At 36.6% G+C, this 17,644-nt stretch overlaps 1 protein-coding gene across 3 annotated transcripts in view; it reads left to right on the top strand.

Annotated features, from left to right (window-relative positions):
- Positions 1 to 17,558, top strand: part of ndrg3a (ndrg family member 3a) — a 47,365-nt gene extending 29,807 nt beyond the window's left edge. The window contains exons 1-15 of one of the 3 annotated variants that reach the window (XM_051122404.1): positions 37 to 371; positions 5,976 to 6,081; positions 6,174 to 6,294; positions 6,381 to 6,443; positions 6,678 to 6,738; positions 9,227 to 9,313; positions 9,711 to 9,767; positions 9,892 to 9,995; positions 10,081 to 10,146; positions 11,005 to 11,056; positions 11,145 to 11,192; positions 11,962 to 11,997; positions 12,529 to 12,580; positions 13,861 to 13,899; positions 16,549 to 17,558. In XM_051122404.1, the coding sequence (XP_050978361.1) occupies positions 321 to 371; positions 5,976 to 6,081; positions 6,174 to 6,294; positions 6,381 to 6,443; positions 6,678 to 6,738; positions 9,227 to 9,313; positions 9,711 to 9,767; positions 9,892 to 9,995; positions 10,081 to 10,146; positions 11,005 to 11,056; positions 11,145 to 11,192; positions 11,962 to 11,997; positions 12,529 to 12,580; positions 13,861 to 13,899; positions 16,549 to 16,715 (1,110 nt within the window). In that variant the 5' untranslated portion in view covers positions 37 to 320 and the 3' untranslated portion in view covers positions 16,716 to 17,558. Of the gene's footprint in view, positions 1 to 36; positions 372 to 5,975; positions 6,082 to 6,173; positions 6,295 to 6,380; positions 6,444 to 6,677; positions 6,739 to 9,226; positions 9,314 to 9,710; positions 9,768 to 9,891; positions 9,996 to 10,080; positions 10,147 to 11,004; positions 11,057 to 11,144; positions 11,193 to 11,961; positions 11,998 to 12,528; positions 12,581 to 13,860; positions 13,900 to 16,548 lie in introns of those variants that run through there. The other 2 variants (XM_051122402.1, XM_051122403.1) reach the window with 2 other exon arrangements.
- Positions 17,559 to 17,644: the final 86 nt, after the last annotated feature.

The raw sequence follows: 17,644 nt of genomic DNA, 5'->3' as shown, positions 1-17,644 counted from the left end.
ATGCATGAGCAAGCACTGCCTCCCCAGCGCAAACCGCAGTCACTTCTTTCTCCTCCTCACTCTATCTGCATCTCAACCACCTCTCGCTCTCTTGCTCTCTCTCTCTCTCTCTCTCTCAAAACATACCTCCTCTCTTCATTTATCTCACTCTCCCTCTCTCTCCTCCTGTGTCTCCCCTCCCTCTTGGATCTCTGCCTAGCTACTGCTCTCCCTGTCCGTTCTCCTCCATCCCTCCTTCAGCCACTCTGTGTTCCTCTTGTGGATCCTCCCATCTCTTCCTGTCTCCTCTCTGAAGCTGTCACTGTCTCGTGTGTGGAAACATGTCAACCGTTCTGGATGTGGAGCAGAATGCATGCACTGGAGATGCAGTGGTGAGTGTGTGTGTGTAAGAGAAAGCGTTACAACTGACAGACTGATTTCTGAATCCTGATGTTCTTGTAGAAATGTTTCACGTGAATGCATGTCGTGTCAGTATGTGTGATTCTTTCCAGTGAGGGATGTGTGTTTTCTTCCATTAGTCATGCGAGTCATGTGCCTCTCCGCTTGTTTACCTACCACAAATTAAACCAGTCTGAGACTAAACTGTTAGTTACAGTCTAGTTCAAAAGCTTCAAATGTACATGTACATGTACATATTGGCGCGGTCGAGGAATTGCCAGGTAAATGAGGCGTATGGCACATGTCCCGATGATCACCAAGCGGTCTAATAGGTCAAGCAAATCAAGGACATTTGCAGCACTTAAAAGCACAAGCATTACTGACAGGGTGTGGTAGTGAGTATACACTGTCTGTGTTTCTAGTATGGATGCTGTGTGTGTGCGTGTGTATGTCTAATAGTGATCTGCCATCAAGTTTGTGCTGTGTAATGGCTCCCAGGCTTGTGGTGTGTGATTGATGCTATTAGCTAGGAAGCGGGAGCGGGGGTGGGGGGGGCAAAGGCTGAGACTGTTGGCTTGTATTCATTCATTCACCTTGGCTTAGCCTCTGTTTCCCAAGAGAAAGCTGCTTTGATTGTCCTTTGCCTTATTTTTGAATGTCTGCACACGAGGATGTAACCACATATTCAGAATCAACTATTTAATAAAAACCCATATTAGTGTGATAATAATTTGTATGTTGGTGAAATATGTTCTGTTACGTTCAATGTCAGTGGTTGGGTATAAGAAACATCTTTACCCAGTTGAAAAGATCAGGAATTTCACCAGACAAGCAACGTTTTTGGTTTTCACCCGGAAGACTGTGTTTGGTCAGCATTTTTAATTGTGACAAGCAGGCTGTAGATGTTGCAGTGCTCCACAGTTTGAAAAGCAGAGAGGAGGATAATGCAAGCATTTGAAATCAGATCATATTTTAGGGCATTTATGGTACGTTTTAGAGTTTAGATCACCTTCTACACCCGGATGTTGACCTAGTCGTGATGACCCATCACTAGTGAATGAGTCTTTTTTCAGGCTCATTTCTATTCTGCTCCTCTTTCCAGACTCTCCCACACTTTTCAGACCCACATGCAGAGTGTAAATTTGTGTGTGTATGTGTCTAGAAGATTGAGAGTGTGTTTGGCAGATCGTACAGGAGATACTTTTTTTTTTTAAATGTTAGGTTTCAGACTCTCCCACTCTCTGGCCTTGATCGTTCATGTCCTTAAGAGCTGAAAATGTTCGGATTTGTTCTAATGCAGCCAATTTTGAAAGCATGCACCAGTCATATGTTCAATCACCATGGATGCACGCCTCAGTTATGGAAATTTTTTTTTATCTTGTATCCCTGTACAGAGATGCAAATATTATATTAACCCCTTAACATTCCTGTAAAATGTAAGCACGCAGTGTACCACGGGCGGTACAAGACCCCATTAAGTAATTTGTTTTCCATTTTTGAAATTATTTTGGGTGTTTTGTGACTTTTTTATAATTGGACAGTGTAGAGGAGAGAGGGGCAAGATCAGGAAAGGTTCTTGAGCTGGGATTCGAACTCGGGACGCCCATAGTGCAACGGCACTGTCAGTGCACTGCCCACAAGGCTATTGGTGCCAACTGTTTTTCCATATGTGACCCCGGACCACAAAACCAGTCTTAAGTAGCACAGGTATATTTGTAGCAATAGCCAAAAATACATTGTATGGGTCAAAATTATAGAATTTTTTTTTTTCAAAAAAACCCATTAGGATATTAAGTAAAGATCATGTTCCATGAAGATATTTTGTACATTTCCTACCATATTTCAAAACTTAATTTTTGATTAGTAATATGCATTGCTAAGAACTTCATTTGGACAATTTTAAAGGCGATTTTCTCAGTATTTTGATTTTTTTTTTTTTCAAATAGTTGTATATCGGCCAAATGTTGTCCTATCCTAACAAACCATAAATCAATGGAAAGCTTATTTGTTCAGTTTCAGATAATGTATAAATCTCAATTTAAAAAAAAAAATTACCCTTATGACTGGTTTTGTGGTCCGGGGTCATACATTGTTGTATTTACTATTGAGAAATGAAGTTTGAATGGGACATATTTAAAGAATGCTAAGTTTAGTTGTTTCAGAAACAGATTTAATTTGCTATTTGTTTGTCAGTTGCAGGTGATAATAAGAGGAGGGACAGTCTCCAGAGAGCATTTGATTGGACAAAATCTATGTAGTGCAGGATGAGTCATCAGTATTTTGATTTTGTGTTCCAGTAAGAAAAGGACTGTATATCTGCAAAATTTAAATGTTTAAAGTTGCAAAAAACGGAAGTAGCGACATGATTTTCTCCAATATAGTGAATGATATATCAGTGAAACAGATATACATTCTATATTCTGTATGTTGATTATTGATCTGAATGCAAGCTTGGACTTAAAGTGCGGACTAAATGATTGGAGAAGTCCAGTATTCATCACCATTTTCACCGGAAGACATCTTAATTAAAAATTGAGATATACATTTTTAAAAAATGAAATGTATGCTTGAATTATTTGTTGACAGTATGATCTATGACATGCATTTCATGCTAACTTTAACATATGAGATGCCAACAAAGCTAGTGAGGTATTATAATAAACCCAATTATATTATCAAAGAATAGCCAGTCCCAATAATGTGACCCTCATTCACACAGAGCTTCAGAATAGAAGCTAATTTCTCTAATCTCAAGACTCCTTACGTGTCCCGCTGCTGTGACTCATTCTATTATTGATGCAGAAGCTGTGATGCACACAATTTTCTCTCTCACACACTTATAGAGTCCAACCTTGTGACGTCAGTATACATCACTGAACATTTCATCCGGGAACATCAGGACGGTAGTTGGTTACCTTTAACACAAGGCCCAGGACAGCATTCCCAGTCTTTCCTTTAAACAACCCTGTATCCCTCTGTTAATATATACAGTGAATAAAACATTAAAACAATTATCATTTTATGTCAGCAGATATTGGTCTGAGACTTTCTGTCCCTGTGCCTTTTATGCGTATTATTAATCTCTAAATTAGTTCTTCTTAGAGGAATCTCTCTGCTTTCTCAAGCATATGATGGCTCCATCTTGATTTAGGCCATTTGCGTTTAAAAGATCTTATGGTTATGGTTAAGACACAGTCTCGCATAGCCAGACTTTTGATTTTTGTCAGTTTCCACCTTTTCTGGATAGACGACGGGAAGAGATTTTACATTTTATTTAGAGGTGGCTTATTTGAAATATATTATTTAAAACAATAGTCTGATTTACACTGTAAAAATGGCAGAAAATGTAGACTTTAATGAGAATTTACATACATATACATAATACACAGCTTTTAGTTAATTTGCTACTTGCCTCTAAATAAATTAATAAATAAACTTCCAGTAATCTCTCAGGAGTTTCATGAAGCTAGCCAACTGATTTCTTTGTGCAATATGAGTCAGACTGTGTTTAAAAAAGCATTCTCTGTATCTCTCGTGAGGGCTGCAGTCTGTTACAGTTCTGCAAAGTCATACGGTCATGATGATGGTATTGTACCTCTCCACAGTTCTGCAGCCACTCCCTGTGATGACTCCGGAAGAATCCGGCTGTTATCCACATCAGTAGCTTTTTTGATTATATCAGAGGATGTGTTTCTGGTTACCTTGTCACAAACATTACCAGTCTTTTTGGTAAGATTGTTTTTAAAAGAAGACTCTTATGCTAACCAAGGGTGCATTTATTTGTTAATCAAAATTGTTAAATATTATTACAATTTGAAATAACTGCTATTTATATATTTCAAGTAATGTGATGTCAAAGCTGATCCCTCAGAAATCATTCTAATATGCTGATTTGCTGCTCAGGTTGCATTTCTTCTTATCATTAATGTTTAAAAAAAGGTTGAGCTGCTTAATATTTTTGTTGAACCATGATTAGGATTTTTTTAGAATTCTTTGAACAAGAACGTTAAACATACAGCATTTATTTAAAATCTTTTGTAGCATTATAAATGCCATAATTGCTCATTAATTGTCAATTTAAAGTGGTCATTGGATGCCCATTTTCAACAAGTTGATATGATTCTTTAGGGTCTTAATGAAAAGTCTATGATATACTTTGGTTAAAAATTCTCAATGGTTGTGTAAAACAACACCCTTTTTACCTTGCCAAAATCAGCTCTGCAAAAATCATCCCGTTCTGGTCGAGGCTGATTTTAATGTAAATGAGCTCAGCTTGCCCCGCCCCTTTCTTCTCTCTGTGGAGTGACGAGCCTGTTTACTTTAGCCGAGTTTAGCCGCTAAACATGCTAACTAGAACGTTATTAGGAAAGGCGATCGCAGAGATTCATAAAAAAAAACCTTATACTCACTTCTGCTGTAAGTGAAGCTGGATGACGAATGATTCGCGCGAACATAGACGGATATATGTAGATCGGGAGGCGCATTCCCTTCACAAACAAATGTTATCCACTGCATCTTCAGCAGCTCAGATGTCGGGAGTAAATGACAACCGCTACGTTTATTATTACATCCAACAACACAACACCTCAATCGCTCAAATCTTGTCTAACTTACATCCCTGCTCCGGCATCAAAACAGGTTGGACTGTTACAACTGATCTGAGGTAAGACGCTCATGTCAATCAACTATCGTGGGAGTGGCCTCTGTCGGTGTGACGCCACAGCAACAGGCATCTGAGAACGGCTCGATTTGAAAAAGGAAATATTATTTTTACAGATTAATTAAAAGCCACTGCATGGATTTTTATCATTATAGGGTAGATTTGTACACACACTGCCAACACATATTAATGTTCAAAGCATCCGATGACCCCTTTAATACATTCTTGCTGAATGAAAGTAGTATTTCTTTTTTAAAACCCCATCTTTTTTGATTAGTGTTGTAGTGAGTGTGTTTGCCTTTATATTTAGTGGCAGGATAAATAATTATAATATTACTGCACTGATTTGGCTCTTGGAAGGATGTTTTATGGATTTTGGATTACTTCCTAAACAGATTTGGATGGTGATGAGTCTAAAATTAAATTGGTTGTAAAACCAAAGGAGTCCAGGGTTCATGCTTTCAACATTTATGTATATTGATATTAGAGCATTACAGCTTTGGATTTAGATCACGTACATCAAGCCACTGGATTTAATTTAGACAAAGAACATGAATCACTGGATAAATTCATATGATCATTTCACTAATCTTCAATTGTTAATTGAATGCCCAGGGATTCTTTATATTAACCATCAGCCTAAATCAGTGTATTTCTAAGGCACATACCAGTAATGCAACAGTACTGATGTGTGGTGGAGCTGAATCGTGACTCGGTGCAGCTGCTTGGCCTTCCCTCTTTGTCTTTCTATTGATCCCACAGCCATCTGCGTGAGTCGCCTCATGGGAGATATCACTTACTTCACAAATACATGCTTCCTGAAAGCAGCAGCAGCACCAACACTTCACTCACTTAGTCGGATAGTAAATTCCTGGCAGCTTGAAGAAGTTTCAGGACGAGATTTCATTGTCTGTATTTGTGTATTTAAACGTTCCAGGAGCATGATGTTGAGACGCCCCACGGTGTGCTCCATGTGACCATGAGAGGAAGCCCTAAGGGCAACCGTCCTGTCATTCTGACCTACCATGACATCGGCCTCAACCGTATGTGAAAATTGAAATGACAGACACATTTTATACTTGAAACATCATAAATCTGAGTTGGATGATCGTGATGGTGTTTGGTTGGTTTTCAGACAAGTCCTGCTTCAACACGCTGTTTAACTTTGAGGACATGATGGAGATCACTCAGCACTTTGCCGTCGTGCATGTAGACGCCCCTGGCCAGCAAGAGGGATCTCCCCCCTTTCCCACAGGGTGAGTGGCGATTTCAGATGCAGCCATTGTCTAAATGCTGTGATATTTATTAGTGATATTCTCTTTTTCTGTCTGTTGATCTTCAGGTACCAGTACCCCACCATGGATGAGCTGGCAGAGATGTTACCCTCAGTCCTGACTCAGCTAAAGTGAGTAACAAAGTCAGGCAGGTCCATTAGTAATAAATTACACACTACATCAATCAGCAAGGCCTGTCTGTGAACCCACAGTGTGCAGGATAGAACAGGACATTGCTGCATTGTGGTAGAACTGCACACGATGGCAGTTTGTCATGGATTGAGTGAATTACATTATTTCTCTGATGAAATACTGCAGTTGTTGAAAGTGACGTATGATGTGTGTGTGTGCGTGTCTGTTTGCAGGGTGAACAGCGTGATTGGAATTGGTGTGGGAGCAGGAGCATATATCTTAACCCGCTTTGCTGTGAGTTCTGACATTTTACAGCTTTTCATTTCACTCATTTTATTGTTTTAAAACATTGTGCGTCTTTCTGTCTCTGTCTCACTCATTCTTTCTTTCTTTATTACGTTACTGAATCACCTAAATTAGTATTCTGTGTGTGTACGGTATACTGAATTCCCTCTCACACCCGTCGGCACAGCCATAGCAACTTTTTGGCGTCTCTGTTGTAAACAAGCAACATGGATGCCAACAGTTTAACCCATTTGCCGTTAGCTAAGAAGAAACAATAACTACTGGAGATGAATTATTAGTAAACTCCATCAACAGATGCATTTTAAACTATCTAGATTGTAATGTGACTGTAATGTGACTTTTACTTTTCCTGCTAAGCCATTACAAATATTTTTGAATAACATTTTTGTTTAAAGGGATAGTTCACTCAGATGACATTTCTGTCATTAAATACTCACTCTTATTTAATCCAAACCCATAAGACCTTTGTTCATCTTCAGAACACAAATTAAGATATTTTTGATGAAATCCGAGAGCTTTCTGACCCTGCATAGACAACAACGCAACTGACACGATCAAGGCTCAGAAAGGTAGCAAGGACATTGCTAAAATAGTGAAAATCATGTGAAATCATGGATTCAACCGTAATTTTATAAAGCTACGAGAATACTTTTTATGCACAAAGAAAACACAAATAGCAACATTATTTAACAATTTCTTCTCTTCCGTTTCAGTCTTCGACATACGTTCATGAGAGTACCACAATACATGTGTGTGATGCTGCTGACACAGGATTTATAACAAACAATTAATTTGTTTTAATATAATAATAATAATAATTGAATTATCAATTACAAAAAGTTACAGTTGAGGTCAAAAGTTTATGTCCCCCTTTCAGAATCAATTATTTTACCTAAATAAGAGGAATCATACAAAATGCATGTTATTGTTTATTTAGTACTGACCTGAATAAGATATTTCACATAAAAGATGTTTACATATAGACCACAAGAAAAAATAATAGTTGAATTTATAATAATGACCCCGTTCAAAAGTTTACTACATCTTTTCACGCTGAGGACAACTAAGGGGCTCATATGCAACTATTACAGAAGGTTCAAACGCTCACTGAGGCTTCAGAAAAAAACACAATGTATTAAGACCCAGGGGGTGAAAACTTTTGAACAGAATGGAGATGTGTACATTTTTCTTATTTTGCCTAAATATCATTTAGTCCTGCATTTCAGAGGCTACAGAAGATAGTTACATGTTTCCCAGAAGACAAAATAAGTTAAATGTACCCTGGTATTCAAATTCAAAAAGTTTTCACCCCCTGACGACTCAGTGTAAAAAGATGGATCTCAAAATCATACAGTCATTGTTGGAAAGGGTTCAAATACACAAAGATGCTGGAAAACCAAAGAATTTGTGGGACTTGAAGGATTTTTCTGAAGAACAGCAGGCAGTTTAACTGTTTAGGACAAACAAGGGACTCATGAACAACTATCACTGAACAAAAAACACAGTTGTGGATCATTCAGGCAAGAACACAGTATTAAGAATCAAGGGGATGTCGGCACCCATAGCCTTGTGGTTAGTGCATCAACATATAACGCAACTGCACTCACTGCAACCAGAGTTCGAATCCCGCCTTGAGGTCCTTTGCCGATCCTGCTCCCCTCTCTCCTCTTAGTACTGTCCTCTCACAATAAAGGTGTGAAAAGCCCATAAATATAACTTTAAAAAAAGAATCAAGTGTACTTTTAAACAGGCTCATTTTTGTAAATTCAACTATTATTTTCTCTTTTGGACTATATGTAAACCTCTTTTATGGAAAATATCTTATTCAGGTCAGTAATAAATAAACAATAACATGCATTTTGTATGATCCCTCTTGTTTTGGTAAAATAATTACCATTCTGAATGGGGGTGTAAACTTTTGACCTCAGCTGTAACAGTTTGTCTACAAATCTTACATCTATAATGCAACTACCTAAAATCTAATTGAACACTGCATCATTTTGCCTGCACAAGGCCTATATCAAACAGCTACACCACGTATTTTTATAGCATCCCCACCTGCCCTTTTCGAGCTGAGTCAAAATAATGCCGCAAAACTGCATTGCCTCCAGAGGACTGTTATTATACTTCGCGCACTGCAGCCTCAAGCATCTGAGGCTATTGATCAAAGTCTAAATATCTCTGACACACAAACCTAATATATTCAGCACTTCTTTTATGCAGGACATAACATAATACATCCCTTCTCTTTTCTCGTTTACTCATTGCTAAGTGCCCTCCCATCCTCTGTGCATATGTGTGTGTATAAACTGAAAGATTAATGTCAGTGACCGGCAACATCAGCAGTGGGTGGCTGAAGGGAGATGCTTTGAGTCCAGCTGCTAAAAGCTCCTCTTCTGCCATGACTACATGCATTTTTAAACCACTCTCCACATGTCATCCTCATTAAAGACTAAACCCTTTGCTCTGTCTGCAGCTGAATCAGCCGGCCCTGGTGGAGGGGCTGGTTTTGATCAATGTGGACCCCTGCGCTGAGGGATGGATGGACTGGGCTGCTTCTAAGGTGAGTAAACAAACTGAACTAACAGATTCTATATTTCTATAGCTGAATATTAGGGCTATATATATGACCCTGGACCACAAAACCAGCCGTAAGTAGCATGGGTATATAACAATACATTGTATGGATCAAAATGATAGATTTTCCTTTTATGCCAAAAATCTTTAGGATATTAGGTAAAGATCATGTTCCATGAAGATATTTTTTACATTTCTTGCTATAAATGTTTCAAAACGTAATTTTTGATTAGTAATATGGATTGCTAAGAACATAATTTGGACAACATTAAAGGCAATTTTCTGTATTTTTTTATTTATATATATATATATATATATACACATATACATACACACACAAAAAAATTCTGGTATTAACCAGTATTATTCTGATTTCCTTCTAGCTCACTGGGTGGACTAGTAATCTAGTGGACATTGTGATGGCTCATCACTTCAGCACTGTGAGTAAATCCCTTTGACTTTATATCAATCAATCCCATAATGCTTTGTGAGCACCGTAGGAGCCATCTGGCTTTAATTTCTCATTAAACACAATGTTTTTCGTTTGTTATTCTGATCAATTAGGAGGAGCTGACTGACAACCAAGAACTGATTCAGACGTACCGCCTGCACATTGCACAGGACATCAACCAGGATAACCTGGCCCTCTTCTGTGGCTCATACAATGCGTGAGTGACATTTCATTAAAACCTGTCTATATTGGTTATTACCTATGCTGACAAACCTTCTAAATTAGCTGTTTGTTTTTAACAGCCGTCAAGACCTTGGTATCGAGAGGCCAATTGCTGGAGTCAATGAGAATACAGTGAAGACACTGACGTAAGATTTATTATTTAATTTAATTGTATTATTTTTTATTTGGTTTGGCTTTGTTCATTTTGTTTTATCTTATTTAGAGTGTGTTCACACTTGTAGTTCAGTTTGTTTGGTCCATTTGGTCCAGACCAAAAAGGAAAATAATACATTTGGTCCTGGTCCACTTAGCATTCACACTGGCATTTTTGACAGCGAATCTAAAGATACCAAACCTAAAGGCATAGCAATATGTTCACAACCTTAGTGGTCGGGCTGAATGACGTATATTTTGTAATGGAACTCACCGAACATTCCAAACAAAAGGAAAAGGTGCGTTCAGCTTTACGCCGTCTGCTAGACTAAGCATGCTCATTGTTGCTTGTAGTTGCTTCACGTTTGCTCTCTGCTCATTTTGTTTTGGATACGCCGCTTGTTTTGGTTCGTTTAGAAGTATTTGGTCCTTGTTGCATTTATATTTCAATCGAACCACACCAGAGTTTGTTTGGTGCGCATCAGGGTTCGGATGGCAGCGTTCACACTTACTTAAATGAACTGCACCAACAGAACAGTCGTACCAGAGTTCATTTTATTTGAACCAAACATGACAGGTGTGAACATATCCTTAGAGGGTTTTTTTTTATTATTTTATTTAGTTTAGTTTTATTTTATTTTGAATTTTATTTAGTTTTGTGGTGTTGTTGTTGTTTTTTATTTTACTTTATTTATATGTATTGTTTTTTTTTTTTTTTTTTTTTTTTGTATTGTTTTTTTTTTTTATTTTGTTTTGCGTTGTTTCTCAATTTTTTTTATTTTGTTTTATTTTAATCTATTTTATTTTATATATTGGTGTATTGTTTTTCACCACTGCCTATCTGTGTACAGATGCCCTGCTCTTCTGGTGGTTGGAGACACTTCCCCTGCAGTGGAGGCTGTGGTAAGTTTCCAAGTACAAGGTCTTTTTTTTTTTTCTTTGTTGCTCTGCCCTTCACTATTTTAAGTCTGTTGAATATTTTATATTACAGGTTGAATGCAACTCTAGGTTAAATCCAACAAAGACCACTTTGCTGAAGGTAAGGTGACACGGGTAATTTGCAAAACCCTAGATCTTCAGCTTCAGCATTTAACATCTTAAAGGGGACATGGATGCCTATTTTCCACAAGTTGGTATGATTCTTTAGGGCCTTCATGAAATGTCTGCTACATACTTTGGTTAAAATTCATCAATGGTGCTTTTTACGTTGTCAAAAACAGCGACCCATTTCGTTGCATGTCTTTTTAAATGATAATGAGCTACTGCTCACCCCACCCCCTCTTTATTTTTTTGTGTATTTGGTGGCTCATTACCATCAAAAACAAAATGAATCCACTGTGTCCTCAGTGACTCTGATGTTGGGAGAAAATGAAATGACTCTCTATGTTCACTTTCACATCCAACTAAAAAACACCTGCATTGCTTAAGAGATATTGTAACTGAGAGAAAATAGCGGACATCGTACAACTGGCTGAGGGTGGAAATATACTAATACGGAACAGTTAGTCAGTGGTTGTGGGCGGGGCCTGAGCAGTATGACATCATATTGCTCAGAAAATCAAAACAGCTTGATATTTGAGACTATGTTAACAAATGGATTTTTATCATTGTAGGGTGGTTGCATCCACACTACTACTAAAACACATTTATATGCAAACACCACATAAAAGTGAATTTTGCATCCGATGTCCCCTTTAAACTTTTTGCTCTCTTGAAATGTTACATTGTGAACTGCATGTTCTTTACGGTGTTATTTATATCTTGTTTCACCCTATAAATGATTTTAATTCTCTCTCTCTCTGTGTCAGATGGCGGACTGTGGCGGTCTGCCTCAGGTTGTTCAGGTTAGTCTGGTTCCTTCTTTATTTCTTAATATTAAACTTCATATTAAAGGAGAAGTTTACTTCCAGAACAAAAATTTACTTATAATTTATTCACCCCCTTGTCATCCAAGATGTTCATGTCTTTCTTTCTACAGTCGTAAAAAAATTGTTTCTTGAGGAAAACATTCCAGAAGTGGACTTAAGTGGTGCCTGCGAGTTTAAACTTCCAAAATGCATTTTCAAATGGCTCTAAATAATCCCATCCGAGGAAAAATGTCTTATCTAGCAAAACGATCGATTATTTTCTAAACAAATGTACAATTTATATTCCTTTTAACCTCTGTGTAATCCGGGTCAATAAAATTAGGGTAGGTCGAAAAACCCATCTCATTTTCTCCTCCAGCTTCAAAATTGTCCTATATTTTAGTTTTTTTGTACATTTGTTTTGGAAGTGAACTTCTCCTTTAAACACCTGTGCCCCTGTTATCTTCACCAACATGTGCGTGATATGAATGTGTAAAACAGTGTAATTGATCTCTAATCTCCCAACAGCCTGGAAAGCTGGCCGAAGCCTTCAAATACTTTGTACAGGGAATGGGATACAGTGAGTATTTTTATCCGTTTACCTCAGCGTTTGACACGTCTAACCTGTGAATCTGTCTTTGGATGTTTGTTTAATCTGCAGCGCAATCTGGGTCAGCTTGCTCCATAAACATGCATCTGTTTATCTGCGTTTCTCAAACGCTAATTAGCAATTCAGCACAACACTATGACTAATGGGCGCCTTTTATTAAGACCAATCCGGCTCAGAGAGTCTGTCTTTGGTTCTGTCCTTCTTTCTTTTTCTACCGCACACAACTCAGCACGGCTTCCCACACACTGTGTTTTGATTAGTTTTCCTTCCAAACTACAGACATGCGCGACATCGCAATGAGCCCTCCTCACATATTTGTTGACAGGTTTTGGCGCTCCAGTAAAGCGCTCGATGTGCTGCCAACGCTCTGTGTGAAAAGATGTCACCCTCGCTCTGACCCTGTACCTCCCTCTTCCAAAGATACTTGCTGTTTCATTTCTGCACTGTTGTATACTCCTTGTTCCAATCAGACAGGAATTTACGTCACGTCAGGGGTCGGACCAAAATGTTGGCTCTTCAAGAGCATAATGCTTGTAACATTCATCCCAGGCTTTTAAATTAAGCCATCAAAGCTCCAGAGAGTTCTTAAAGGGGTCACGCCATGAGGAATCCAATTTGGTTCAATCTTATTTTGAGATTAGAGAAATCATTGTACTACAACATACACTGAATTTCCAAAGATTTTTTTTTTAAATGAACAAATCCAAAGTTCATTATGACACCCACAAGGGGGCGACAGTCACGTCTGGAGGTCACAGACAAGGAAAAGACTATTAGAAGTTAGAGGGAAGCTTGATAAAGGTTATGAAGAACCTAATTAGGACTTAATCGTGAATCTCAGGGGAGAAAATAAATAGAAATTTATGAGCTTTTTAATTAGCCTAGGTGCCGAAAGTATTCATAATCATCTGAGGATATATAAAAGCATGTTTTTGCTTCTTGACGCCCTCTGTAGGTGAAGAGCCGTAAATGCAGCACGAGGCTCATGTGGTTAAATGTCAAGGCGGAAAAAAGTTTTGCGATTTTTAGACCCCGCCATTACACAAACACAGCTATAAACACTTGCAGAATTTACAGTGTCAAATGCTAGGGCTGAGGTTGTACGGTTACATTTTTAAAAACAGACATCGCTGATCATAGTCAGTATCTGAATAGTATTTTCCATTAGGTATTTAACTTTTGTTGCAGCAGAATCTGTGTTGTATAGATATCTTATTTTTCTCTCTTCTCCCTTCAACCATTGCAAACAGTTCCTCATGTTTTGCTCAGCCATCTGAGCACTGAATCAGGTACCCAGGATGTGATCGGAGAGTTATTTTGACTGATATATACATGCTTGCATGGTTCACTTCTGTGATTGTGTTTAGGAATATTTGCATGTAGGTGTTCAACATGGAAGTATTTAGTGATTGACCGGTTTTTCAATGGCCTAGTGGTGAATAGTTGAAATGTTTAGTTTTATCAAAAATTATTATTATTTCGTGCTTTAACACAAATTCAGTAATTAACTATATGGGCTATTCTACAGAAGCATCTTGGGGGAAAAAAATCATTTTTAACACATTTTGTATGTATGCAAATTGTTATTTTCCAAGGTACACATTTCTAGTAATTGTGCAGTTAATTCTCATATTGTATTTTTAGAAAGTTTTGGAATATTTGTGCTCTCCACAAATTTGTCACTACCAAAACAGTAATGATAATTTAATTAGAAGGGGTTATATTGACCTGTCTCGATTTTGCTTACGTCTACATTGTGAATTTTTTGCTATTTCATTAAAAGTTTTGAGAGGTAAATCAATAACAATTACAATTTTAACAATACTTCAAGTGTGATTTATAAGATTTGTTTGTATCCAATTTTTCTTTGTAAAAGGCAAAATACTGATAATGATTTCAAAGTTACAGATTTATTAGTTTGAATATACATTAAACCACACACCACCATAACATCTTAGCTGTTAATTCAGTGTAGTTTATTTTTGACAAAATATACTGAACATTTTCAATAGTGGCTACACCACATTACAGAATTTTAACCCACACACTAAAACACTACTAAAATAAATTACTAAAATTAGGATTATGTGTTCCAATGATGATATTTCGATCGTGACAGTTATACTTTTGAGCCTAGCTCAAGGATGTTAATCAGCACATGGTTAGCTAGCACAGTTGTACACATATAAAAACTACATTTTATGGAACAACACCCAAAAAAAAACTATGATGTCACAGCTGGAACTTCACCAAATGTTTCTGTAGTGATAATTTTACATTCTTTTGAAGCTAGCTCAAAGATGCTAATCAGCACATGGTTAGCAGAGTTCTGAACAGTTGTACACATATAAAAACTAAATGTTATGGAAAAACACCCAAAAAACTGCTTTAAAAAAAAAAAAAAGTTCGAAAAGTGTTCGGTAGGGACGTTCCTTAACGTCACACATAGATTTTAAGACTTTTGAACACATTTACCTCAAAATGTTGGGGTCTATTTACTCACCATGCAGCTATGAGGGAGAGGGACACGTGTATATTTCCTGATCATAAATATAGGGGTGTAGTTAAAATCAGTCTTAGTTAATAAAACTAAAACATACACTGTTTTGGTAGTGACATTAAAATGTGGGACACTTTTTGCTTCTTTCAACAAACTTTCATAATTTACAAAGAAAATATAAAATAAATATATATATTTTTTAACTTTTTATAAAATCAAAAATATTTTTTTAAAAACAACAAAGGAATAAAACCCAAAAATTATTTCAATATAATTTTCATAAATCGAAACTTAGGGTTTAAGGTTCAGGATAGCCAGCTTTGAATTACAAGTATCCACTAAATGATGATTTTATATATATTAAGCTTACTGATATTTTAAATATTATTGTAGGTTTCAATAGATAATAAAAGGATCTTAAACATGTAAGATTTGAATACTTAAATGCTTTTTAAATGTGTTTTTTTGGTTGTGGGACAGCAGTTTGCACCAATTCTGTAGAATGGCTCATTTAGTGATATTATACCACTGTTACAGATGCCAGAAATTACATGGCCTGGTCAACATATCGGTCTGTCACTACAGAACATTTTAAAATGTTCTATTTTTTAAATACATCTATACTTTTTTTTTTTTTTTTTTTTTTTTTTTTACTTATTATATGTGACCCTGGACCACAAAACCAGTCATAAGTGTCAATTTTTCAAAATTGAGATTTAGACATCATCTAAAAGCTTTAAATAAAAGACTTTCCACTGATGTATGGTTTGTTAGAACAGGACAATATTTGGCTGAGATACAACTATTTGAATATCTGGAATCTGAGGGTGCAAAGAAAATCTAAATATTTAGAAAATCACCTTTAAAGTTGTCCATGTGAAGTTCTTAGCAATGTATATTACTAATCAAAAATTATATATATAGGTACGGTAGGAAATGTACAAAATATATAATTTTGACCCATACAGTGTATTTTTGCATATTGCTACGAATATATGTGTGCTACTTATGACTGGTTTTGTGGTCCAGGGTCACGTGTTTATATACTTTTGTATTTTTCCACTATAGTATATTTTTAATGTTGCTTGTATGTGGCTTTACTTTTTATATTTTATTTTTACTTACTTAATTTTTTATATAATTTAGATTTGATTTTTTATTATTGTACTCTGTTTTTAATATTTTTAAAAAGCTCATTTTCCAAAAGGCATGCTGTTTTTTAGTTTAGCATGATGTGTCTTTGTGCTAAGTAGGTCTTCATTTTGTCAAAAACGTTTTTGCGTGCACATTTATACTCTGTGTAGGCAGAGACGAGAAAAACTTGTGATTATCTATTATTACATTCTCGGTTTCCTCTTGCATGATGTTTGTTCTTTCGCTTGTTCTCATACCGAAGACTGAAATAATCACGTTCTCGTATCTTTCTTCAATCTCACAGTACCAGCGGCTGGCATGACCCGTCTGTCTCGATCCCGATCCTCCTCGTCCAGCATCACATCCTCAGACGGCTCACGCAACCGCAACCTGAACAGCCCTCTGGACGGGCCCACCTCTGGAGTCCTGGACAACCAGGGCAGGCCACAAACTATGGAAGTCTCCTGCTAAAGCCCCGCTGCTGTTGTTTCACCCCTCACCTCCTGTTATTTGTGTCCTAGATTCCCACACGTTTCTAAAGCCGGTAATAGTGAGGCAGGGGAGGCTTGAATGAAATGTATGAAATACTGAAGGTATGCATATTGAATATATACATGTTAATAAACGCTAGCCAAATTTTAAGTCATAAATGCAGAGTAAATAAAAGACTAATATATATTTACACATGAAGGGTCTTCCACCAAGCTTTTTTAATTTTAGTTTAAATCTTTTATTTATTAGCATTACATTCCACCTCTTTTTTAAAACACTCTCACTTAAAAACACATGCATTAAAAATGTCATTTTTGTTTTATGGTGACCTGTGACCTTTCATGTGTTCTTATCTTGCTACAATGTGTGATATTGTTTCATTTGTCGTCCTGTTTAACCGTTACAACTGCTTATCGTGTTCTGTCACTGAATTCACGTTCCTGTTCATCCTATGAATGTAATGAATGTTTAAAAACTGACTTTTGTCATATTTATAGTAAAAACTCAGATAGGTTATACTAAACGCGTCAGCTATTAGGAGATGAAAGAAGTGGATTATTAATATTTCTTTTTTTTAATAGTTACATAAGGCTTTCACTCTTTTAAATATGCAAAATGAAAGTAGCACGGACTTAAATCATGTTTTTCTTTTGTACATTTACTCCCTAACCATTTTTAACAAAATTATTAATCAAAATGTAAACTGATGTACACATGGAATGACAGCTTTCACAGACATGATTATGAGTATGAAATAGTGTCTGACAAAGTCACTGTCCACTGATTGTCAATTACTAAATAAAGTTAGACCATGGAAAATAAGACCATAAGTTTTTTTTATTAAATAGTGAATGTTAATAACTGCTTTACTTTTGCTTTCAAATCAGTAATATTTTCAGAATCACTCA

Source organism: Labeo rohita, chromosome 11, assembly GCF_022985175.1.
Source record: "Labeo rohita strain BAU-BD-2019 chromosome 11, IGBB_LRoh.1.0, whole genome shotgun sequence".
Lineage (NCBI taxonomy): Eukaryota > Metazoa > Chordata > Actinopteri > Cypriniformes > Cyprinidae > Labeo > Labeo rohita.
The sequence above is the reverse complement of the archived record's forward strand: the minus strand, read 5'-3'. Positions and strand labels throughout refer to the sequence as shown.